The sequence below is a fragment of the Microcaecilia unicolor genome, chromosome 2 (assembly GCF_901765095.1).
Source record: "Microcaecilia unicolor chromosome 2, aMicUni1.1, whole genome shotgun sequence".
NCBI lineage: Eukaryota > Metazoa > Chordata > Amphibia > Gymnophiona > Siphonopidae > Microcaecilia > Microcaecilia unicolor.
The window spans coordinates 304,399,331-304,426,461 of record NC_044032.1 but is presented as its reverse complement, the minus strand read 5'-3'; the positions used below and the strand labels follow the sequence as shown (position 1 = coordinate 304,426,461).

The 27,131-nt window shown below is 47.4% G+C and overlaps 1 protein-coding gene across 1 annotated transcript in view; it reads left to right on the top strand.

Moving 5' to 3' along the window:
* The window catches only part of KDM4C (lysine demethylase 4C), an 865,731-nt gene that overhangs the window by 817,162 nt on the left and 21,438 nt on the right, over positions 1-27,131 (top strand). The window contains exon 20 of the mRNA XM_030194306.1: positions 18,083-18,202. Within this exon, the coding sequence (XP_030050166.1) occupies positions 18,083-18,202 (120 nt within the window). The remainder of the gene's footprint in view (positions 1-18,082; positions 18,203-27,131) is intronic.

Sequence of the window (27,131 nt, the reverse complement as noted above, 5' to 3'; positions counted from 1 at the left end):
CGAGCCATGGCTGCGTCGGTAGCCCACTTGAAGTCAGCCTCCATTGAAGAAATTTGCAAAGCTGCGACGTGGTCATCTGTCCACACATTCACATCTCATTACTGCCTGCAGCAGGATACCCGACGCGACAGTCGGTTCGGGCAGTCAGTTCTTCAGAACCTGTTTGGGCTTTAGGATCCAACTCCACTCCCCGAGGGCCCTGTTTGTTCTGTTCCAGGCTACACTCTCAGTTAGTTGGTAAATTTTTTAGGTCAATCTCAGTTATGTCCTCGCCGTTGCGAGGCCCAATTGACCATGGTTGTTGTTTTGAGTGAGCCTGGGGGCTAGGGATACCCCATCAGTGAGAACAAGCAGCCTGCTTGTCCTCGGAGAAAGCGAATGCTACATACCTGTAGAGGGTATTCTCCGAGGACAGCAGGCTGATTGTTCTCACAAACCCGCCCGCCTCCCCTTTGGAGTTGTGTCTTCCCTTGAAGTGTATTGTCTTGCTACATACTGGACTGGCCGGCTCGAGCCGGTTTCGGGCGGGAAGACGGCCGCGCATGCGCGGTGCGCGCGGGCGCGCGAGGACTAGCAAAGGACTTTGCTAGTGAAGTTTCCGATTGGAGGGGCTGCCGTGGACGTCGCCCATCAGTGAGAACAATCAGCCTGCTGTCCTCGGAGAATACCCTCTACAGGTATGTAGCATTCGCTGTATAACCATCTCTGACGTAAACCCTGTCTACCAAATCAGTAGGGATAAAGGAAAAGGAGAAACCTTCCACAGAGGCCTTGAAGGAAAAGGTCCCAGAATGGGAGATGAGAATTCTTAATTCTGAAAACTTTTTCTGAATAGGGTCAACATGCAATTGCTTGAGTGACTGGAGTATTCAATTCATGGTTCTGGGAATCCAGTGATCTGTAGAACTGATAAAACTAGATGATCCACTGTGATGACAGCCCAATTCTTGTTGTAGGCTTGAAGATCCAAATCTATAGAGAAGGCATTGGAAGAGACTTTAACTTTACTAAGGGGCTGTTTTACAAAGGCACGGGAGAGCTAACACACGAGTAGTGCATGCCCAATTGGCACTACTGCCGGGATAGCACATGCGCCTGGTGGTAATTCCAAATTTGGCATACGTCGAATCCCACAATAGAATATAATTTTCTATTTTCTACCACGGGGGGGCGTTCCCTGCAGTAACCAGCAGCACGCTTGCATTGGCGTGTACTGCATGGTTATTGCGTGGGTAGCACGTGAGCCCTTACCACTAGATTAATGGGCGGTGGTAAGAGCTCAGGTTGTAAATAGGCACACACTAGTTTTAATATTAGTGCAGGCCCATTTCCCAGCCCATTAAAAAATAGCCTTTTTCCCCAGACACGGTAAAAAACAAATGGCAATGGCCCAGTTTGCACCTAAAAGACACACCCACACTACCGCAGGCCACTTCTTATCATGGCTTTGTGAAAGGATCCCTTTATTCTTACTAGTTGCCAATATTCCCAAATAAAGTTCATTGCGCATCAAGAAAAGAAGTACATTCTTCAAAGTTACATAGTGAAATTTACAACTAGGGGAGAAGGAGCTCAAATATGTAATAAACTATGTACTGGTACATAAGTATTGCCATACTGGGACAAACCAAAGGTCTATCAAGCTCAGCATCCTGTTTCCAAAAGTGGCCAATCCAGGTCACAAATACCTGGCAAGATCCCCAAAAAGTACAAAACATTTTATACTGCTTATCCCAGAAATAGTGGATTTTCCCCAAGTCCAATTTAATAATGGTCTATGGACTTTTCCTTTAGGAAGCCATCCAAACCTTTTTTTTTTTTTTAACTCTGCTAAGCTAACCGCCTTTACCACATTCTCTGGCAATGAATTTCAGAGTTCAATTATACGTTGAGTGAAGAAATATTTTTCTCCGATTCATTTTAAATTTACTGCTTTGTAGCACTTTATATCAGACTGAAATTCTTAATACTGTAGCAGCTCTTACAAAATTGAGAAACTTGAAAACACTAAGATGGAGTCAGCAGTCCAGCAGCGAGAGGGGTGCTACCCAGTCTTTTGCGTTGAGTGCCATATGTATGATTATCTCCCAGTTGGTGAGATGTCATATGTGTGTGCCCGATGCAAGGAGCTCCTAGACCTCAGAGAGCGTGTTCGTTCTCTCGAGGCTATAGTAGCAGATTTGGTAGAGATGAGGGAGATAGAGAAATACATAGAGGAGACCTACAGGGATGTTGTAGAGAGGTCCCACCTCCAGCCAGGTAGCCTCTGTGCTACCTTGGAGGAGGGAGGTCTTGCAGAAGGTGAAGTAGGAAGTACTCCTGTAGCCAGGACCTACCCATCAGAAGATGTACTATCCTCTTGCGCCAAGGATATATCTTCAATGGCTTACTGGGAGGAAAAGCTTAGAACAGCTATCATACTTGGCGATTCAATCATTAGGAATGTAGATAGCTGGGTGGCTGGTGGACGGGAGGATCGCTTGGTGACTTGCCTGCCTGGTGCGAAGGTGGCGGACCTCACGCGGCACCTAGACAGGATTTTAGATAGTGCTTCAGAGGAGCCGGCTGTCTTGGTACATGAGGGTACCAATGACGTAGGAAAATGTGGGAGAGAGGTTCTGGGAGCCAAATTTAGGCTTTTAGGAAGAAAGCTCAAATCCAAATCCTCTAGGGTGGCATTTTCTGAAATACTACTCATTCCACGCGCAGGCCACAAGAGGCAGGCAGAGCTCCAGAGTCTCAATGCTTGGATGAGACGATGGTGCAGGGAGGAGGGTTTTAGATTTGTTAGGAACTGGGCAACATTCTGGGGAAGGGGGAGCCTATTCCGAAACAATGGACTCCATCTTAACCAGGGTGGGACCAGGCTGCTGGCGTCGGCATTCAAAAAAGAGATAGAGCAGCTTTTAAACTAAATATGGGGGAAAGGCCAACAGTCACACAACAGCGCATGGTTCGGGATAAGGTATCTTGCAAGGATACCTCACAAACAGGGAAGATAGGGTTTCTGGATAGTGAGGTTACACAAGAGACCGTGGTAGGCCAGGTGCCCTTAAATACATAGGAAGTCAAATACGTTAGCGTTTAACTTTAAAAAAGGAGACTATGATAGAATGAGAAGAACGGTAAAAAAAATCTTAGAGGGGCAACTGAGAGAGTAAAAACTGTACAACAGGCGTGGATGCTGTTCAAAAGTACCATCCTGGAGGCCCAGGCCAAACATACTCCGCGAATTACAAAAGAAAGATGGAAGTCCAAAAGACAGCCGGCATGGTTGAAAAGTGAGATGAAGGAAGCTATTTGGGCTAAAAGAAACGCCTTCAGAAAATGGAAGAAGGAACCGTCTGAAAATAACAAGAAGCAACATAAGGAGTGTCAATGCAAATGCAAGGTGCAGATAAAGAAGTCCAACGCGAGAAGCTTTTTTCCGATCGATCTGGTCCTTCGACGTCGGCATCGAGGGAGGCATCGAGAGTTCAGGTAATGGCTGCCGAAAGACCGCAACGAGCAGCGAGGCATCAAGCGGGTCTCCACCTGTCTCGAGGCCTTCTGCTATGCAGGCACCCCGGGACCGACCTCAGTCGAACCCGGCCCCGAGGAGGTGTGAGGATTCCACGTCCTCCTCTTCGGTACCAAGGAGTCTCGATGATGGGCGTCGAGCGAAGACGAAGAAGCACCGTCATCGATCTCCTTCCAGACATGGTACCGAGAGCTCTGGGGAGCCGAGGGAGTCGGCACCCGAGAAGCGTCGGCGCCGGGAGGACCGCTCACCCTCCATTCAGGAGGTCATCCGGCAGCCTGGTACTGGCTCTCGAGCCTCCTCAGATTCTGGCACCGACTCCTGCACCAGTTCCCCAGCCTTTTCCAATGGAAGCTCTCGACGAGCGCATCTGGGCCCTTCTTCCAGAGCTTCTGGAAGGTTTGCTTCTTCAGGCTGCCTCGGTGTCGGGGGTGCTTGCGCCTTCCATACCTACTGCAGAGACGGCATCTGGGTCACTGCCTGTGAGGAGGTCCCCAGCCTCGGTGCCGTTTGCGGTACCGGAGCTGGCTGCCACCCGGGTCGACTCCCCCTCGACGTCAGTAGAGGAAGCTTCGCTGGAGTCCAGGCAGGGGTCGGCCTCTCGACACTTCCCATGAGGTCGTCGATCCTCGAAGTCGAGGCAGGCTCGGTTTCGGGCTGCTTTTAGGGAGCTTCTGTCTGATACCGAAGAGGTACTTTTCGGAGGAGGAGTCCTGTGGGCTTCCTTCTGATCCTACTCCACCGATTGAAGTGAGGATGTCTCCACCTGAGAGTCTTACTTTCTCATCCTTTGTGCGGGAAATGTCTAGGGACATTCCATTCCCTATGGAGGTTGTGGATGAGCCCAGGGCTAAGATGCTCGAGGTCCTGGATTATCCTTCTCCACTTGCAGAGGTTGCAATGCCCCCCCCCCCCCCTGCACAATGCGCTTAGGGAAGTGCTGATGCGGAATTGGTCTTGCCCTCTCTCTAATCCATTAGTCCCCAAGAAGTCCGAGTCCCAGTACAGAGTCCATGGAGTGCCTGTAATGGTGAAGGCCCAACTTCCTCACGATTCCATGTTGGTGGACTATGCCTCGGCGCACCCAGGCAGAGAATCTAGGACCTTGGATTCTGTTGGGAGGCGAACGTATCAGGCCGCTATGCTCGCCGCCAAGATCCAGACATACCAGCTCTACACGAGTATTCACTTGCGGAACTCGGTGAGGCAGCTGTCCAGTTTAGTTGAAGCACTTCCTCAGGAGCTTGCTGAACCTTTTCGCCAGGTGCTCAGGCACCAGAAGGCGTGTCGCAAATTCATGGCCAGAGGGTCTTAGGACACTTTTGATGTGGCATCCTGAGTAGCTGCTCAAGGTATAGTGATGCACAGACTCTCATGGCTGCGTGTCTCGGACCTGGATCAGAAGACCCAGCAGCGAATGGCGGATGTTCCTGGCTGGGGGGATAATCTCTTTGGAGAAAAAGTAGAGGATATGGTTGATCAGATGAAAATATAGTCTAAAGAGAATCCACAAAAATATGGAGAACTCAATAGATCCCACGGTGCGTGAAATGTAAAACAAAAAAGGTGGGAATATAAGCCAGGCTCTCCAAAGAATAAATGATTGTTTTAAATACAAGACAGCGCTGGTTAAGACTCAATAGTCTAATCGTTTCCCCTGTTTTTTTGTTTGGTCGTTCTTCATGCATTCATTATTATATTTTTTTCCCTTGAACTGTTTCACGTATCCCTAGGGTTATATATATTTATTCGCCTTCTGTATGTCCATTACACTTGTGAATACAATATCTTTTTCCATTTCTTTGCAGACTATATATTTTCTATATATTTATTTTGCAAGATCCTTTGGAATCCTCTATTTACTATTTGAGATTCCTTTGACATCTTATTTTAACCAGTTCCATAAGGTCAGTCTTCTTATTAATTCCCATGTATGTATACATTTTGTTTTTATTTAATCTCCATTCTCGTTTTTTCTATACATTATGTTTCTTTCTTTAGTGCTATTTTAGCATATTGTTTGTTTAATATATTATTTTGACATATATATATATATGTATATCTTTCAGTTCTTTTTGCTAACAGTATTTTATTTTACTTTTTGTATTTACATCGTTCCTTGATTTATTTGAAAAAATATATTTGTTCCTCTTTTAATACAATTATTGCTATATATTATTATTAATTTAGTCATTTATCATTTTTTATATTTTGTTTGTGTATTTATGTTTTTAGACTCCTGATGTAGGCCTCCTTGGCCGAAACACAACGTTGTGTCGAGTCATTTCTTATGCATTATTGGTATATTTATCTGTTTGAAAATATTAAACTTTGATTTTTAAACAATTTTTGGTTCCATTCTTTGGAGAGCCTGGCTTATATTCCCACCTTTTTTGTTTTACTGATCAGATGAAAAAGCATCATGATGCCATGGATTCTCTTGCCAGACGTCTTCTGCTACTGCCTCCTCATTCAGGAGGTTTTTTGGAGAGAGGAGGAGTGCTCCCTATTCCTACAATAGGCGTAGGTACACTCCTGCTTCTCGGCAGCCGGTTCAGGCTCAGCCCCAGCCCCAGCATGTGTGTTCTCATCAACGCCGTATGCCTAAGGTCCCTAGGGCTCCCCAGCAAAAGCAAGGGGACGGGCTTTTGACTGGCTCCAGTGCAGCATAGCTGCTGTACAAGTGTCCGTACCGAGCGACTTGCCTGTTGAGGGGAGGTTGATATTTTTTCACCAAAGGCCTCTTATAACCTCCGACAAGTGGGTTCTTCAAATAGTCCGGTTAGGATACACACTCAGTGTGGCATCCAAGCCTCCAAATTGCCCACCGGGAGCTCAATCCTTCAGCTCCCAGCACAAGCAGGTACTTGCAAAGGAACTGTCCGCCCTTCTAAAGGCCAATTTGGTCGAACCCGTTCCACCCGGGGAAGAAGGGCTAGGATTCTATTCCAGGTACTTCCTTGTGCAAAAGAAAACAGGGGGGATGCGTCCCATCCTAGACCTAAGGGCCCTGAACAAATTCTAGTCACAGAAAAGATCAGGATGATGTCCCTGGGCACCCCTCTTTCCATGATTCAGGAAAACGATTGGCTATGCTCTCTGGACTTAAAGGATGCCTATACTCACATCTCGGTGCTCCCAACTCACAGGAAAGTACCTTCGAGTTCAACTGGGAACTCAGTACTTTCAGTACTGTGTACTGCCCTTTGACCTAGCATCTGCGCCCAGGGTCTTCACAAAGTGCTTGGCAGTTGTCGCAGCATCGCTACGCAGACTGGGAGTGCATGTGTTCCCTTATCTCGACAATTCGCTGGTGAAGATCACTTCGGAGGTCGGGGTTCTACGGTCCATGCAGATGACTATTCCAGTACTGGAGCTACTGGGGTTTGTAATAAATTATCCAAAGTCCCATCTTGTCCCAGTTCAGAAATTAGAGTTCATCGGAGCTCTGTTGGACACTCGGACGTCTCGAGCTTATCTTCCCCAGGCAAGGGCAGACAATCTCCTGGCCCTCGTGTCCATGGCTCGAGTGTCTCAACAGATCACAGCTCGGCAGATGTTGAGACTCTTAGGACACATGGCTTCCACAATTCATGTAACTCCTACGGCACACCTACATATGAGATCAGCTCAATGGACCCTAGCTTCTCAGTGGTGTCAGGCCACTGGGGATCTAGAGGATGTGATCCATCTCTCCACTGAGTTTTGCAGATCCCTTCATTGGTGAACCATTCGATCCAATCTGACCTTGGGACGTCCATTTCAAATTCCTCAGCCACAAAAAGTGCTGACAACGGATGCATCGCTCCTGGGGTGGGGAGCTCACACTCGGGAAGCTTGGTCCTTTCAGGAGAAGGATTTTCAGATCAACTTCCTGGAATTACGAGCGATCTGGAACGCTCTCAAGGCTTTCAGAGATCGGCTGTCCAATCAAGTCATTCTAATTCAGACAGACAATCAGGTTGCCATGTATTACACCAACAAGCAGGGGGGCACCGGATCTCGCCCTCTGTGTCAGGAAGCTGGCAGGATGTGGCTTTGGGCTCACAGTCACGGCATGTTTCTCCAGGCCACGTATCTGGCATTCGTAAACAACAGTCTGACCGACAGACTGAGCAGGATAATGCAACCTCACAAGTGGTCACTAAACATGGATGTTGTCCGCAAGATCTTCTGAGCGTGGGGCACCCCCTCAGTGGATCTTTTTGCCACTCACACCAATCACAGAGTCCATCAGTTCTGTTCCAGGCTCCAGGCCCACAACAGACTAACGTCAGATGCTTTTCTCCTACATTGGGGGACAGGCCTCCCATTCTCCGAGGACAAGCAGGCTGCTTGTTCTCACGACTGGGTGACGTCCGCGGCAGCCCCCACCAACCGGAAAGAAGCTTCGCGGGACGGTCGGCACGCAGGGCACGCCCACCGCGCATGCGCGGCCGTCTTCCCGCCCGTGCGCGACCGCTCCCGCCAGTTCCTTTTTTTCCGCGCCTGGAGAGAGTCGTGCCTTGCCGCTCTCTCTGTTCAGCCGCCGGATTGTTCGATCGCGTGTACGCTGATCGTGCTTTTTTCTACTTTTACTAACGGGTTTCGTTACCGCCCGGTTTCTTTTTACCAAAAAAAAAAAAAGAAAAGAAACCCTGCGCGTGTGGGGCACGCGCTCCCTTTTTTCCCTCGCTTCCAGCGGGGCCGCCGCGTTGCGGCCTAGTGGCCGCACGGTCGTTTTGCTTTTTCGTGGTGTGATTTCAGCCACCATTGACGACTTTGACTTCGCCGACGCGATTTTTCCGTCGATGTCCTCGAAGGTCCCGAGTGGATTTAAAAAGTGTGGTCGCTGCGGCCGGCCGATCTCGCAGACCGACACCCACGCTTGGTGCCTCCAGTGCCTCGGGCCGGAGCACAATCTCAAGTCGTGTGTTTTGTGTCTCGGTCTCCGGAAACGGACTCAGGTTGCGAGGCAAGTTCTACGGGACCGTCTTTTTGGAACTTGCGCCGGCCCCTCGACGTCGACCTCGAAGGCATCGGTATCGACGCCCGGTCCTTCGGTACCGGTATCGATGCCCGAGACATCGGCACCGATGGCAGCGACCCCAGGAGAACAGGTCCCGTCGGCCCGCCGGTCCTCCGGTGAGAGTGGGGGTGAGAGGCCGCGTGGGCAGTCGGCCCCGGTCACTCCCTCAGCTCGTGGGCCACGGGACCGAACCCTGTCTGACCCGGTACCTCGAGACCGAGGGGGATCGACCTCCTCCTCCTCCATGCCCTCCGGCGCCGGTGACGGGCATCGGAAAAAAGACAAGAAGCGTCGTCACCAGTCGCCCTCGGTGCAGCCCGATGTTGCAGAGGAGGCGACGCCGAAGCGTCACCGTCGAGAGGAGCGGTCTCCGTCGGTTGTGGAGGTACCGACGCGTCGGGGTTCCGGCACCTCGGTGCCGTCTCCTGGCTCCCAGCAGCTTCTGGCACCGACACCCCTACCGGCCCCACCGCCTTTCCCGGCAGCGGGCCTGGACGAGTGCCTCAGAGCCATCCTTCCGGGGATCCTGGAAGGGCTGATGCGCCAGGCTGTGCCGGCGCCGGGGGTGCTTGCGCCCTCGGCGCCGATGACTGTGGCGCCGGCGAGCTCTAGACCGGCGCCGGGGCCGTCGACACCGCCGCCGCTTGCGGTGCCGGTCTCGACCGCCACGCAGGTGGAGTCCCCGTCAACGTCGATGGAGGGAGCTCCGTCCCCGCCGGCGCGGGAGTCCACCGCTCGACGACACCGAGACCCTGGTGCCTCGACGTCGAGCCGGGCCCGGTTCAGGACTCAGCTACATGAGCTTATGTCCGATACCGAGGATGAGGACTCGTGGGGGGAAGAGGAGGACCCTAGATATTTCTCCTCAGAGGAGTCTACGGGCCTTCCCTCGGACCCCAAGCCTTCACCGGAGAGGAAACTCTCACCTCCCGAGAGTCTCTCTTTTGCCTCCTTTGTGCGGGATATGTCTAACAGCATTCCCTTCCCCGTGGTCTCTGTGGAAGAGCCGAGGGCCGAGATGCTCGAGGTCCTCGACTATCCATCACCACCTAGAGAGTCCTCCACGGTGCCGCTGCACAATGTCCTAAAGGAGACGCTGCTTCGGAACTGGGTGCGACCATTAACTAACCCCACCATTCCCAAGAAAGCAGAGTCCCAGTACAGGATCCACTCTGACCCAGAGCTAATGCGGCCACAATTGCCCCATGACTCGGCGGTCGTGGATTCTGCTCTCAAGAGGGCACGGAGTTCGAGGGATACCGCCTCGGCGCCCCCGGGGCGGGAGTCTCGCACTCTGGACTCGTTTGGGAGGAAGGCCTACCAATCCTCCATGCTCGTGACCCGCATCCAATCATACCTGCTCTATATGAGCATTCACATGCGGACCTATGTGCAACAACTGGCGGACCTGGTCGACAAGCTCCCGCCGGAGCAGTCCAGGCCTTATCAGGAGGTGGTCAGGCAGCTGAAGGCGTGCAGAAAGTTCCTGTCCAGGGGTATTTATGACACCTGTGACGTGGCATCTCGTGCTGCGGCCCAAGGTATAGTGATGCGCAGGCTCTCATGGCTGCGCGCCTCTGACCTGGACAACCGCACCCAGCAGAGACTGGCCGACGTCCCTTGCCGGGGGGATAACATTTTTGGTGAGAAGGTCGAGCAGATGGTGGACCAACTGCATCAGCGGGAAACCGCTCTCGACAAGCTCTCCCACCGGGCGCCTTCAGCATCCACCTCCACAGGTGGACGTTTTTCCCGGGCCCGGCAGGCTGCACCCTATTCTTTTGCGAAGCGTAGGTACAACCAGCCGGCCCGAAGGCCTCGCCAGGCACAGGGACAGCCCCAGCGCGCTCGTTCTCGTCAACAGCGTGCGCCTAAGCAGCCCCCTGCGCCTCCACAGCAAAAGCCGGGGACGGGCTTTTGACTGGATCCACGGGAACATAGCCGCCCTACAAGTGTCCGTACCGGACGATCTGCCGGTCGGAGGGAGGTTAAATTTTTTTCACCAAAGGTGGCCTCTCATAACCTCCGACCAGTGGGTTCTCCAAATAGTGCGGTGCGGATACGCCCTGAATTTGGCCTCCCTGCCTCCAAATTGTCCTCCGGGAGCTCAGTCTTTCAGCTCCCATCACAAGCAGGTACTTGCAGAGGAACTCTCCGCCCTTCTCAGCGCCAATGCGGTCGAGCCCGTACCACCCGGGCAGGAAGGGCAGGGATTCTATTCCAGGTACTTCCTTGTGGAAAAGAAAACAGGGGGGATGCGTCCCATCCTAGACCTGAGAGGCCTGAACAAATTCCTGGTCAAAGAAAAGTTCAGGATGCTTTCCTTGGGCACCCTTCTGCCAATGATTCAGAAAAACGATTGGCTATGTTCCCTGGATTTAAAGGACGCATATACTCACATACCGATACTGCCAGCTCACAGACAGTATCTCAGATTCCGCCTGGGCGCACGGCACTTTCAGTATTGTGTGCTGCCCTTTGGGCTCGCCTCTGCCCCACGAGTGTTTACCAAGTGCCTCGTGGTGGTAGCGGCCTACCTACGCAAGCTGGGAGTGCACGTGTTCCCATATCTCGACGATTGGCTGGTCAAGAACACCTCGGAAGCAGGAGCCCTCCGGTCCATGCAGTGCACTATTCAACTTCTGGAGCTGCTGGGGTTTGTGATAAATTACCCAGAGTCCCATCTCCAGCCAACCCAGTCTCTGGAATTCATAGGAGCTCTGCTGAATACCCAGACGGCTCAGGCCTACCTTCCCGAAGCGAGGGCCACCAATCTCCTGGCCCTGGCTTCGCAGACCAGAGCGTCTCAGCGGATCACAGCTCGGCAGATGTTGAGACTTCTGGGTCATATGGCCTCCACAGTTCATGTGACTCCCATGGCTCGTCTTCACATGAGATCTGCTCAATGGACCCTAGCTTCCCAGTGGTTCCAAGCCACCGGGAATCTAGAAGATGTCATCCGCCTCTCCACCAGTTGCCGCACTTCACTGCTCTGGTGGACCATCCGGACCAATTTGACCCTGGGACGTCCATTCCAAATTCCACAGCCCACGAAAGTGCTGACGACGGATGCATCTCGCCTGGGGTGGGGAGCTCATGTCGATGGGCTTCACACCCAGGGTCTGTGGTCCCTCCAGGAAAAGGATCTGCAGATCAACCTCCTGGAGCTCCGAGCGATCTGGAACGCACTGAAGGCTTTCAGAGATCGGCTGTCCTGCCAAATTATCCAAATTCGGACAGACAATCAGGTTGCAATGTATTACGTCAACAAGCAGGGGGGCACCGGATCTCGCCCCCTGTGTCAGGAAGCCGTCGGGCTGTGGCGTTGGGCGTGCCGGTTTGGCATGCTCCTCCAAGCCACGTACCTGGCAGGCGTAAACAACAGTCTGGCCGACAGACTGAGCAGAGTCATGCAACCGCACGAGTGGTCGCTCCATGCCAGAGTGGTACGCAAGATCTTCCGAGAGTGGGGCACTCCCTCGGTGGACCTTTTCGCCTCTCAGACCAATCACAAGCTGCCTCTGTTCTGTTCCAGACTTCAGGCACACGGCAGACTAGCGTCGGATGCCTTTCTCCTCCATTGGGGGACCGGCCTCCTGTATGCTTATCCTCCCATACCTTTGGTGGGGAAGACCTTACTGAAGCTCAAGCAAGACCGCGGCACCATGATTCTGATAGCGCCCTTTTGGCCCCGTCAGATCTGGTTCCCTCTTCTTCTGGAGTTGTCCTCCGAAGAACCGTGGAGATTGGAGTGTTTTCCGACTCTCATCTCGCAGAACGACGGAGCGTTGCTGCACCCCAACCTTCCATCCCTGGCTCTCACGGCCTGGATGTTGAGGGCGTAGACTTCGCTGCGTTGGGCCTGCCTGAGGGTGTCTCCCGGGTCTTGCTTGCCTCTAGGAAGGATTCCACTAAAAAGAGTTACTTTTTCAAGTGGAGGAGGTTTGTCGTGTGGTGTGAGAGCAAGGCCCTAGAACCTCGTTCTTGCCCTGCACAGAACCTGCTTGAATACCTTCTGCACTTATCAGAGTCTGGCCTCAAGACCAACTCAGTAAGGAATCACCTTAGTGCGATTAGTGCTTACCATTATCGTGTGGAAGGTAAAGCCATCTCTGGACAGCCTTTAGTCGTTCGATTCATGAGAGGCTTGCTTTTGTCAAAGCCCCCTATCAAGCCTCCTACTGTGTCATGGGATCTCAACGTCGTCCTCACCCAGCTGATGAAACCTCCTTTTGAGCCACTGAATACCTGCCATCTGAAGTACTTGACCTGGAAGGTCATTTTCTTGGTGGCAGTTACTTCCGCTTGTAGGGTCAGTGAGCTTCAAGCCCTGGTAGCTCATGCTCCATATACCAAATTTCATCACAACAGAGTAGTGCTCCGCACCCACCCAAAGTTCCTGCCGAAGGTGGTGTCGGAGTTCCATCTTAACCAGTCAATTGTCTTGCCAACATTCTTCCCCAGGCCGCATACCCGCCCTGCTGAACGTCAGTTGCACACATTGGACTGCAAGAGAGCATTGGCCTTCTACTTGGAGCGGACACAGCCCAACAGACAGTCCGCCCAATTGTTTATTTCTTTCGACCCTAACAGGCTAGGGGTCGCTGTCGGGAAACGCACCATCTCCAATTGGCTAGCAGATTGCATTTCCTTCACTTACGCCCAGGCTGGGCTGGCTCTTGAGGGTCATGTCACGGCTCATAGTGTTAGAGCCATGGCAGCGTCAGTGGCCCACCTGAAGTCAGCCACTATTGAAGAAATTTGCAAAGCTGCGACGTGGTCATCTGTCCACACATTCACATCTCATTACTGCCTCCAGCAGGATACCCGACGCGACAGTCGGTTCGGGCAGTCGGTGCTGCAGAATCTGTTTGGGGTGTAATTCCAACTCCACCCTCCAGGACCCGAATTTATTCTGGTCAGGCTGCACTCTCAGTTAGTTGTTCTTCGTAGGTCAATTTCTGTTGTACCCTCGCCGTTGCGAGGTTCAATTGACCTGGGTTATTGTTTTGAGTGAGCCTGAGAGCTAGGGATACCCCAGTCGTGAGAACAAGCAGCCTGCTTGTCCTCGGAGAAAGTGAATGATACATACCTGTAGCAGGTGTTCTCCGAGGACAGCAGGCTGATTGTTCTCACCTACCCTCCCTCCTCCCCTTTGGAGTTGCGTGTTTCATCTTTTGCTAGTCATTCAACTGGCGGGAGCGGTCGCGCACGGGCGGGAAGACGGCCGCGCATGTGCGGTGGGCGTGCCCTGCGTGCCGACCGTCCCGCGAAGCTTCTTTCCGGTTGGTGGGGGCTGCCGCGGACATCACCCAGTCGTGAGAACAATCAGCCTGCTGTCCTCGGAGAACACCTGCTACAGGTATGTATCATTCACTTACCTTTAGTAGGGAAAACTCTGCTGAAATTCAGGCAAGACCGCAAAACCATGATTCTGATTGCACCTTTCTGGCCCCGTCAGATCTGTTTACCTCTTCTTCTGGAGTTGTCCTCCGAAGAACCGTGGAGATTGGAGTGTTTTCCGACCCTCATCACCCAGAACGAGGGGTCGCTTCAACATCCCAACCTCCAGTCTCTGGCTCTCACGGCCTGGATTTTGAGAACCTAGAAGTTGCCTCTTTAGGCCTTTCAGAGGGTGTCTCCCGAGTCTTCCTTGCTTCCAGGAAAGATTCCACGAAAAAGTGTTATTCTTTTAGGTGTTTGTTTGTTTGTTTGTTTGTTTATTTATTTATAATCTTTCATTTTACAAGGGTCACTTGCAAACAGTAATACAGAGATGACTGTAGTCTAGTACAATACATAAAAAGAAAAAGAAATAAAAGCAAGAATATGTTTTATCCACAGTCAATCACTTTCTTAGACCACAATAAGAAGAAAAAAGCAGGGGGGGGGGGAACTTTATAAATGAGGAGATATTTATATAGTAACACCAATTTAAGGGAAATGGCCTGGTCAGTTCACATACTTTTAATCAGAAATCTTATTCTCTAAACCTCTTGATTATCTGGAATCTTTTTACTATCTAAGAGAAGCTGATCCGGTTCAAAAAAGACATATTTTATCCCCAAGAACTTTATCAGGCATTTACATGGATATACTAAAGAAAATGTTGCCTCCAGATTTTTTATTTCTTCTCTCAGAGCCAAAAATCTCTTTCTTCTATCCTGTGTTGGTTTCATGACATCATGGAAGAGCCAAATCCTCTGTCCACAAAGTTTTTTTACAGAGTTTTTGAAGTATAATTTTATAATCGAATTCACATCTTGCTCAAATACTAAAGACACAATTAAAGTTCTTCGCTGAGTAATGTCAGAAAGAGCGTCTTCTAATAAAGCTGATATATTCAATGGTTCAGTTGGTATATTTTCCATTTTTGAAGATTCTGTTCTAGTTAGTGGCCGCAATGGCAAATAATATATTTTATTCACCGGAGGAATAGCTGAGTTTGGATAAGCTAGCACATCCGTTAGGTATTTTCTAAATAGTTCCATTTGATTTATACCTTCCACCACAGGAAAATTGAGGATTCTTAAGTTTAAACGTCTATTAAAGTTTTCCAATTGTTCAATTTTTCTGTTAATGATAATTTTATCTTTTATCAGTACTTGCTCTGTGTTTTTAATTTCTTTTATATCTTGTTGAATTTGCATAATCTGGTTCTTAGATTCTTGCATAGTATTTTCCAAAGATTGAGTTAAGAAATCAACTTTACTCACAATTGCTGACATGTCTTGGGCTGTTTTTATTACCATTTCAATCAGATCTTGTAAAGACTTCCAAATAGCCTCGACAGGGCGTGTCTAGGGTCTCTGGTGCCCCCCTGCAGACTATCAGTTGGCACCCTCCCCCGCCCCATGTGGCACAAGGGCCCTCATGATCAAAAGCAAACTCTGGCGCTAGAGGCTGTTAACGCCATACTAGTGCCAGAGTTTGCAGCCGACCCATGATCAGAGCCCTCGAGCGCCTGAAACAGCGCACTCGAGGGCTCTCAGCGCAAGTAGCATGCAAATGCATGCTAAACAGGGCTTCTAGCGCAATTAGCTTGCAAATGCATGCTAATTGGCACTTAACGCATTCATCCCCAATGATCAACGACCAGCGCACCAAAGATTGGGTCGCTGGCCGCAGCAAAATCAACGCCAGCTCCGAGCTGGCGTTAGATTTTGCGGATCATTGGGGAGGAATGGTGAGCCCTGTCCAGCATGCAGTTGCATGCTGGCAGGCCCCCCTTCCTCCCCAAAGCAAACGCGAACGGGGGCTGGAGGTCCGGTGGGTCTCCAGCCCCCGAACCCCCCAGAAATTGTCGATCCATCAACGGGGGGGGGGGGGGAGGCTGGAGGTCCGGTGGGTCTCCAGCCCCCGAAACCCCCAGAAATCGTCGATTCATCAACGGGGGGGTGGGGGGAGGCTGGAGGTCCGGTGGGTCTCCAGCCCCCGAAACCTCCAGAAATCGTTGCTCCCCCCCCCCTTCCTCTTGTTATTCTTTTAAATGGAGGAGGTTTGCCATCTAGTGTGACAGCAAGGCCCTAGATCCTTTTTCTTGTCCTACACGGACCCTGCTTGAATACCTTCTACACTTATCAGAGTCTGGTCTTAAGACCAACTCAGTACAAGTTCATCTCAGTGCAATCAGTGCTTACCATCAACATGTAGAATGTCAGCCTATCTCTGGACAGCCTTTAGTTGTTCGCTTCATGAGAGGTTTGCTTTTGTCAAAGCCCCCTGTCAAACCTCCACCAGTGTCATGGGATCTCAATGTCATTCTCACCCAGCTGATGAAAGCTCCTTTTGAGCCACTGAATTCCTGCCGTCTGAAGTACTTGACCTGGAAGGTCATTTTCTTGGTGGCTGTTACTTCAGCTCGTAGAGTCAGTGAGCTCCAAGCCCTAGTAGTCCATGCACCTTATATTAAATTTCTCCATAATAGAGTAGTCCTCCGCACTCACCCTAAGTTCTTGCCGAAGGTGGTGTTGGAGTTCCATCTAAACCAGTCAATTGTCTTGCCAACATTTTTCCCTGTCCACATACCCGCCCTGGTGAGGACAAGTTGCACACCTTGGACTGTAAGAGAGCATTGGCCTTTTACGTGGAGCGCACTAAGCCCTACAGACAGTCCGCCCAGTTGTTTGTTTCTTTCAATCCCAACAGGAGGGGAGTTGCCATCGGAAAACGCACCATCTCCAATTGGCTAGCAGATTGCATTTCCTTCATTTATGCCCAAGCTGGGCTGACTTTTGAGGGCCATGTCACTGGCTGCGTCAGTGGCTCATTTGAAGTCAGCTTCCATTGAGGAGATTTGCAAGGCTGCAACGTGGTCATCGGTCCACACATTCACATCTCACTACTGCCTTCAGCAGGATACCTGACGCGACAGTCGGTTTGGGCAGTCGGTGCTGCAGAATCTGCTCAGGGTTTAGAATCCAACTCCACCCTCCTGAGCCCATTTCTGTTTTGTTCCAGGCAGCACTCTCACTTAACTTAGATTGACCTGAAAAGAAACACAGCTATGTCCTTGCCATTGCGAGGCCCAATTGACCAATGTTCTTTGTTTTGAGTGAGCCTGGGGGCTAGGGATACCCCACATGTAAGAATATTAGAGCCTGCTTGTCCTCAGAGAAAATGAAGATACATACCTGTAGCAGGTATTCTCCGAGGACAGCAGGCTCAATATTCTTACAACCCTCCCTCCTCCCCATTGGAGTTGTTTTTATTTATATTGTTTTGCTTTTTATTAAACTGAGAGCTGCCATTCGCGTCACGGGCGGGAAGCCATCCGTGCATGTGCGGTGAGTCGGCCCGTGTGATGGAACGTTCCGGAATATTTCTAAGCTTTGAAGATTTTTCCGGTCTCCTGGGGCCATCGTGGACGACGACCCACATGTAAGAATATTGAGCCTGCTGTCCTCGGAGAATACCTGTTACAGGTATGTATCTTCATTTTCTGCAGCTCCTCTGTACCTCTCCACACTTATCTCTCCCTACACTCATCCCCTGGAGCTCCTTTCATTGGTTAAATCTCTCTTCTTTGTACCCTTCTCTTCCATTGCAAATGCTGTTCCTTTTATCTTGCTTCACCATATACCTGGAATCGACTTCCTGAATCAGTACGTCAAGCTCCAGCTCTGGTTGTCTTCAAATCTAGGTTGAAAGCTCAACATTTTGAGGATGCTTATAACTCCTAACTCCTATTCACTTGTTCAGTACCCATTTCTGTTTTATAATTCCCACCTTAAGTAATTCCCTTATTCCTTATTTGTCCTGTTTGTCTGTCTTGATTAGATTGTAAGTTCTGTTGATTAGAGACTGTCTCTTACGTGTTCAGTGTACAGTGCTGCATACATCTAGTAGCGCTATAGAAATGATAAGTAGGAGTAGTACATAGTGATCAGATATGTAGTGGCATTATCCAATTACGTGCTACTGAATATCTGGTCAAGGGCCAGAAAGTGGGAGTTAACTGGGAAGAAGCTATTAAGTACTAGTTTTTAGTTTTTTTTCATGATGTAATTGTTTCTAACCAATCTGAGGTATGTCATATTTTCTTCCTTAAATAGAGCAGAGACTGTCTCAAGCTGGGCCCACCAGCAGAAGGAGATGTTGTTCAAGTGAAATGGCCCGATGGGATACTGTATGGAGCAAAATATCTAGGGACTAATGTGGTTCAGATGTACCAGGTGAGTTTAAATTTTATAGTGCTAGCACAATGATTTTTTTTTTTACTTTCACTCAGAAATTGTAGGGGCTACAACCAAGTATGTTTATATAGATCAATATTTTATGCATTTAAAAACACAATTTGATTATTATTCCTCACTTGAAGGTAAAATTAAGCAGGTTTCAGTCAATGGGAAGATAAGTATATATGGTGGTTGCATTTTCAAATCACCACACTTTAACTTCTGGATTATACTTTGAACCTGCTCAAATGCAGGCACAAAGTATGATGGTATTTTGTATCTGCATTGTGCATGCCAGCCCTTTTCTTTGAAAATGAGCTTTCAGTAGAAAGTAAAAAAGACTGCATGCCTTGAGAGAAGTTTCATAATTGCTGTCTAGCTATATGAAGTTTGAGTAATTATCTTCTCCACGGACAAGCAGGCCATATTCTCACATGTGGGTGGCATTATCCATGTTGCCCGGTGCGGAGTTTACAGAAGCTACTAAACCTTTTAGAGCACATCTAGTGTTCCTACCACGCATGTGAGGATTGCCTGGTCACTTGCCTGCCTGGTGCGTAGGTGGCGGAACTCACGCGTCGCCTAGATAGGATTTTAGATAGTGCTGGGGAGGAGCTGGCTGTCTTGGTGTATGTGGGTACCAATGACATAGGAAAATTTGGGAGAGAAGTTCTGGAAGCCAAGTTTAAGCTCTTAGATACAAAGCTCAAATCCAGAACCTCTAGAATAGCATTTTCCGAAGTGCACCCCGTTCCAAGCGCAGGGCCCAAGAGACAGGCAGCACTCTGGAGTCTCAATGCGTGGATGAGGCGATGGGGCAGGAAAGAGAGTTAGATTTGTAAGGAACTGGGCAACATTCTTGGGAAGAGGGAGCCTATTCCGGAATGATGGCCTTAACCAGGGTGGGGCCAGGCTTCTGGCATCGGCATTCAAAAGGAGATAGAGCAGCTTTTAAACTGGAACCTGGGGGAAGGCTGACAGTCGTTCAGAAGCGCATGGTACGGAACAAGGTATCTTTCAAAGATATCACCAAAACAGGGAAGATAAGGTATTCCGATAGCGAGGTTGCAATAGAGACTACAGTAGACCAAGTGTCTTTAAAGAAAAAGCAGACAAAAGATTGCAAATTAACACTTCCAACTGCTGAACAAGATGTAAATAGGAACAGTAAACATAGTTTGAAATGTCTATATGCAAATCCCAGAAACCTAAGAAATAAGATGGGAGAGTTAGAATATATTGCACTAAATGAAAATGTAGATATAATATGCACCTCTGAGACCTGGTGGAAGGATGATAACCAGTGGCACACTGTCATACCAGGATACAAATTATATCTTAGTGATAGGGTGGATCGAATTGGTGGAGGAGTAGCATTGTACAAAAGTATTGCCATACTGGGAAAGACCAAAGGTCCATCAAGCCCAGCATCCTGTTTCCAACAGTGGCCAATCCAGGTCACAAATACCTGGCAAGATCCCAAAAAAGTACAAAACATTTTATACTGCTAATCCCAAAAATAGTGGATTTTCCCATGTCCATTTAATAATGGTCTATGGTCTTTTCCTTTAGGAAGCTGCCCAAACATTTTTTAAACTCCGCTAAGCTAACTGCCTTTACCACATTCTCTGGCTTAAATCAAATAGATTGAAATTTCTGCAGGAAACAAAACACATATTGGAATCCCTATGGATGTGTAAAGGGGAAAACGATAGTGATAGGAGAGTACTACTGTCCACCTGGCCAGGATGAACAGACAGATGTGGAAATGTTATCAGAAATTAGGAAGGCTAACAAACCGGGCAACACAATAATAATGGGTGATTTCCATTACCCTGAATAATATTTGGAATCTGTAGCATTCAATATCAAAATTATAGCAATAATCCTACACTTATGTACCAGGTATTTGAAGGCGTATCTTGTAAGTTTCAATGAAAAGTTGGTGGAGAAAAAAAGACTTCAGTGTTCACGTGAAAACTGAAGTCTTTTTTTTTCTCCACCAGCTTTTCATTGAAACTTACAAGATACGCCTTTAAATACCTGGTACATAAGTGTAGGATTATTGCTATAATTTTCATTTCAATTACCCCAATATTGACTGGGTAAGTGTAACATCAGGGCATGCTATGGAGGTGAAATTCTTTGATGAAATCAAGGACTGCTTTATGGAGCAGCTAGTACAGGAGCCAAAAAGAGTAGGAAAAATTCTAGGCAGTCCTTAGTGGAACGCATGATCTGGTGCAGGAGATTATGGTGCTGGGGCCACTTCATAACAATGATCATAATAGCATCCGATTTGATATCGGCTTTGGAGTGAGTACACACAGGAAATCCAATACGTTAGCATTTAACTTTCAAAAAGGAGACTATGACAAAATGAGAAGAACGGTGAAAAAAAAACTTACAGGAGCAGCTGCGTATGTTTGTGCAGCGCTGCGTATGCCTTGTAACGCTATAGAAATGCTAAATAGTAGTAGTAGGTCAAACATTTACATCAGGCATGGATGCTGTTCAAAAATACCATCCTGGAAGCCCATGCCAAGTATATTCCATGTATTAAAAAAGGAGGAAAGAAGACCGAACAACAGCTGGCATGGTTAAAAAGTGAGATGAAGCTATAAGAGCTAAAAGAAAATCCTTTAGAAAATGGAAGAAGGATCCAACTGAAAATAATAAGAAACAGCATAAGGAATGGCAAGTCAAATGCAAAGCACTGATAGGGAAGGCAAAGAGGGACTTTGAAAAAAAGATTGCATTGGAGGCAAAAATACATAGTAAAAGATATTTTAGGTATATTTAAAGCAGAAAGCCGGCTAAAGAATTGGTTGGACCGCTAGATGGGGTAAACGGCACTCAGGGAAGACAAAGCCATTAGCGGGGAGATTAAATGAATTCTTTGCTTTGGTCTTCCCCGAGGAAGATTTGGGAGATATACCAGTGCCAGAAATGGTATTCAAAGCTAATGACTCAGAGAAACTGAATGAAATCTCTGTAAACATGGAGGATATAATGGCATAATTTGACAAATTGAAGAGTAGCAAATTGCCTGGACTGGATGGTATTCATCCCAGAGTACTGATATAATTGAAAAATGAACTTCCAGAACTATTGTTGGTAATATGTAATTTATCTTTAAAATCAAGCATGGTACTGGAAGATTGGAGGGTGGCCAATGGTAATGCCGATTTTTTAATAAAGGTTCCAGAGGTGATCCGGGAATTTATAGACCAGTGAGCCTGACGTCGGTGCCAGGTAAAAAGGTAGAGACTGTTATAAAGAACAAAATTGCAGAGCATATTCAAAAGCATGGATTAATGAGACAAAGCCAACAAGGAAATCTTGCCTCACCAATCAATTGCATACCTTTGAAGGGGGACCAAACATGTGGCTAAAGGTGAGCCGGTCGATATTATATATATGAATTTTCAAAAAGCATTTGATAGAGTACCTCATGAAAGACTCCAGAGGAAACTGGAAAGTCATGGAATAGGAGTTAGTGTTCTATAGTGGATTAAAAACTGGTTAAAAGAAAACAGAGAGTAGGGTTAAATGGTCAGTATTTTCAATGCAGAAGGATAGACAGTGGGGTTGCCCAGGGGTCTGTACTGACACTGCTACTTTTTAACATATTTATAAATGATCTAGAGATGGGAGTAACTAGTGAGGTAATTAAATTTGCTGATGACACAAAGTTATTCAATGTTGTTAAATCACAAGAGGATTGTGAAAAATTACAAGAGAACCTTATGAGACTGTGGGACATTGGGCATCCAAATGGCAGATGAAGTTTAATGTGAGCAAGTGCAAAGTGATGCACATGGGAAAGAGGAACCCGAACTATAGCTACATGATGGAAGATTTCACATTAGGAGTCACTGACCAGAAAAGGAATTTAGGTGTCATCGTTGATGATACATTGAAACCCTCTGCTCAGTGTACAGCAGTGGTTAAAAAGCAAATAGAAAGTTAGGTATTATTAGGAAAGGAATGGAAAATAAAAATGAGGACGTTATAATGCCTTTGTTTCGCTCTATGATGCAACCGCACCTCGAATATTGTATGCAATTCTGGTCACCGCATCTCAAAAAGGATATAGTGGAATTAGAAAAGGTACAGAGAAGGGTGACAAAAATGATAAAGGGGATGAAATTACTTCCCAACGAGAAAAGGCTAAAGTAGCTAGAGCTCTTCAGCTTGGAGAAAAGACAGCTGGGGGAAGATATGATAGAGGTCTATAAAATAATGAGTGGAATGGAACAGGTAGATGTGAATCGCTTGTTTACTCTTTCCAAAAATACTAGGACTAGGGGGCAAGCAATGAAGCTATAAAGTATTAAATTTAAAACGAATCGGAGAAAATATTTCTTCAGTCAACATGTAATTAAACTCTGGGATTCTCTTCCAGAAAATGTAGTAAAAGCATTTAGCTTAGAGGGGTTTAAAAAAGGTTTGGATAGCTTCCTAAAAGAAACGTCCATAAGCCATTATTAAAATGAACTTGGGAAAATCTACTGCTAATTTCTAGGATAAGCACCATAAAATGTATTGTACTGTTTTGGGATCTTGCCGGGTACTTGTAACCTGGATTGGCCACTGTTTCGGACTTCGGGAAAATCCACTGCTTATTTCTAGAATAAATGTCAAACAATAAATGGCAATGTTCCACCTATACGTAAATGGATCATACACAACCAAGTAGTGGTGGAACGTATGATACTCGGTGCTGTTAATTTGTGAAGGGGACGTCTCATACGGTCACTTAGGCAATTTTTATCACCAGAATGGTGAGCCTATGCTTCATGACACTTTATAATCATTGACTGCCCCCAGCCTCCCGTAGTGCAAAAAATCGTCATACAAAATGTGTCCAATGCTGTGCCCTTAGTCTTTAATGTCTCTAGTCTTCGCTTTTTTTATTATTTTTTAATTATTTTTATTATTTTTCTCTACTGATCGTTTTTGTATGCACTGTCTGATCAATCACATTATTTTAACTACACCACCCGTACTTAAACTTCTGTTGATTGCATGAAACCAGTGGTGTGCTGGAGCAGGCTCTCACAGGCTCGCAAGAGCCGGTTGTTAAGTTTTTAAGAATTTTGGGAGCCGGTTGTTAAAGTAGGGCCCTCCATGGCTACTTTAACAACTGGCTCCCAAAATGTGGGCTTGGGCCCCCTGCTGAATTATCTTTTACTTTGCTGGTGGGGATGCTGAGCCCTGCCAGCCAAGTAAATAGACTACTGCTGCTCCCCACGCCTTGTTTCCAGCTCTGGGCAGCAGGCTGGGACTTCTCCAGCATGTGAGAGAAGTTCCAGCATGCTGCTCAGAGCAAGACGGGAGTGGTGGCAGTCCATTTATTGGCTGCCAGCAAAGGTAGGCCTAGCGTGCCCGCATGAAGGGAGGGAGGAGAGAGAGGCAAGTGTTGCTCCCCCCCACCAACCCCGGCCACCCCTGGGCCTTCCAACTGCAGAGCTGGCTACGTCCTGAGAAAGAGCCTGTTGTTAAAAATTTACCAGCACACCTCTGCATGAAACAATTAAATATCTTCAAACATTATGCAGCCACAGTCTTCACAGTCTCTTAGTGCTTTGCCTTAAAACTGACTGCCTGCAACTGTGTGTTCATTCAACTGAATTGAAAACAAATCTGTGTCACTTATCTGTATTTAGTCCCAGGTATACTCGTGATCCCGACAGGAGCCTGTTTCGCATTAACAGCTTTGTCAAGGGAATATTCTTCGAATACCTGTAAGAGCACAGAAAAACTTGTCCACAACAATTCTGTTATATATATCTCACTCCTGCTCACATACAAACAACTCATGGCTTACGGTCTCACTCCAATGGCATCAGATACAAACTGGGAACTAAAAAATGGCGCTGGTGTTCTTTTTGAATCATGGGCTCCACCCACTCACGAGCATACGTAACACTCAGCTGATGCTCATCACATGAAGCAGCCCCAATGGAGATACGTGTTTAAACCATTGGGCTCAACCATGTCCAGGTGGTATATCCAATGCGTTTCTCGCTGTAATGGCAGTCTATCGCGGTTTCCACCTCACAAATTAGGTACAACATGATCAATAACCATGCACCACATGGATTCTATTGAGTGTTTATTGCTGATACAGTGTTGCACAAGCGGAGCCCCAATGTTCTGCGCTGCTATCCTACTACCTTCCGGGCATTTAGAGACCTACTGGATTTACCTATGTACACCTTTTGACAGGGCATACGATGTAGTAAATTATATGTGTCGTGCGGCATGTCGTCTGATGTTTAAGATGATAAGTCCGTCCATTGTGGCAGAAACTGGCTGCTTCAATTGTCAACTCACACGTTTTGCAACCTGTTTTGTTGCATTTGGAATGGCCAGTTCTGATGACACTGGCTGTACCTTCTGTCATTGGAAGATCCGTGGGGCTTAGTAATTCACTAAGGTTCCTCGCATGGGAAAAAGCAGTCTGAGTGTGGGCCCTGGATGAAAGGAGGGACGTCCGAAGACTCTTCAGCGAAGAGGATCAGCTGTTCTTGCCGTCGCAGCGCCTTCACACAGAGGTGAGAGGTGCTGCGAGGGCCCGGTAAGACGGAGGGGGGGGGGGGCCCGGTGGAGGGGGGAGTGGCAGCGATGACCTCAGGGGGGCGGCAGGGGTGGGACAAGGAGCGGAGGATGGCGGGAGCTGTTTAGAAGGAGAGAGAGGAAGGAAGGGAGGGAGGGGGGTCGGGGCTGCCTAAAATCACGATTATTTTAATGCAGGGGGGAGCAGGGAGCAGCAGCGACCTCGGGCGGGGGGGGGGGGGGCAAAGGCTATCCTTAAAGGACGTCCATAACAGACGTCCATAGGCATTTTTTTAACGTACCGACACTTTACCGAAGGTATTCAAACATCCGACTTTTGAATACCGCACCGAACATTTCTGAGGTGTTTTTTTTAGTACATTCTTCGTTTTTTCAAATTTGGTAAGAACTTTTACGTTTTACTTTCTTTTACGTTTGGTTGATGCATCTTGGCCTGAGAGAGATATGCCTGACACTGTGAAGACTGTGGCTGCATAATGTTTGAAGATATTTAATTGTTTCCTGCAATCGACAGAAGTTTAAGTACGGGTGCTGTAGTTAATGTAACCCTAAGGGGTTAAAATAATCTTACCTGAGTTCCTCCAGAGGAAAAAAATAAGGGTTCTATAGTGACATCACTCTGGGACAACAGCTGAGCATGCTGAGACCTGGTTGCCTTGGCAATGGCTTGCTGGTCAGTTGAGAGTTGGGCAGAAGGAGCTGACAGTTGGGGAAGAAGGTGAAAGCAGTGAGAGTGAGAAGTTGTGTTGGTGGTGGCTTGAGAGAAAGAAAGAAAAAGTTTTAAGTTGTATTTTTGAAAGGTATGAATGCTGAATTGCACCATTGAGATACAGATGGTGAGTGCTGACTGACTGTGGAAGAGAGAGGAGGTGCAAAACTGTGGCAGAGACTGGGAAGTGGAAAGCTGATTCTAATGTACTGGAGAGTGATTGAAGTGGCTGAAAGGGATGTGCAGTTCTAGGAGAATGTGACAGAATAGGAGGAAAGTGTGGTTTAGAACATTTGAAAGAAATGCTGAGTGCTTGAAGTTAAATGTGGGTTGCTTGGGGTGAGGGAGTCTGAAAAAGTGAGGATAGCTGTGATGTGAGTAGAAAAGATTTAATGTGTGATTTAATGGGGAATCCTAGTGAGAGAGCTACAAAAATCTGTACCTTGCTGACTGGTTTGATTGCAACAATGTATACATGTTGAATCTTTTCCATAGCATAGGGAAATTAAAGTACAGACTAGGTTTTGAGAGTAAGGGATTGTTTGGTTACTTTTATTTCCTGAAAGTTTACTGAGGCCCAGTATTTTTGAAAAAAAAAACATTAAGGACACTTAGTTAAGTGGTGTATAAGGTTAAGGAGTTAGGGTCTTGCCTTCATTTTATTTGGTTAAGAGTAAGGTGAAGGGAGAAGAAGCCGAAAAGGAGCACGAAAACCTGGAACATATCCTGGGCCCCCACACAAGAAAGATTGCAAAAGAAAACAACCTAAAAATTCATCTATAGCTAAGTTGCAACAAGTTTAAATGACAAAGAAAAGACATATACTTACCTAAGCTGACATGTTGAGGGTATACTGAAGTTCTGTGAAAATACAAAGAGTTCACAAAGAATCAATTTCTTGCAACTAAGATAAACTTAAAAGTTGAGAAGGGAGTTAAGCATTTGGAATATTTAGGAATTTATACTTATCTGATAGTAATCCTGTTTGCAGGTACTAAGGACAGATCCTGTAAAGGAAAGAAAGTCAAGCAAAGACTGTAGTGTTAACTCTATACTGAACCAAAGTAGAAATGTTGAGTTTATACTGATATAATGGGGAATTGGAAAATTGGAAAAAAGGGAACATTGATGATTATAAATGTTATAATTTACTTACAATTGATTATAAAGGTTGATATGAATATATACTTACCTCATTTTGGGCAAAATGAAAACTAAAATTATTATTATTGAAGATTGTTAAGTTTGGTTCTTCCAGAAGCAGGACAAATCCTAACTTAGTTTATTTTCCCCTCTCGTTCTTTGAGAGTGAGAGGCGAGGTTAGTGACTTGTACATTCCGCCGGCTTCAGTGGTGTGACTCTGGGTATTGAGCGTAATTGCAGGTACTCAGAGATATATTCTACACTGAAGCACAGGTGGGGAGCATAACATTAAGATAACGTGATTGATCAGACAGTGCATACAAAAACGATGTGTAGAGAAAAATAATAAAAATAATTAAAAAAGTGAAGACGAGACATTAAAGACTAAGGGCACAGCATTGGACACATTTTGTATTACGATTTTTTGCACAACAGGAGGCTGGGGGCAGTCAATGATTATAAATTGTCACGAAGCATAGGCTCACCAT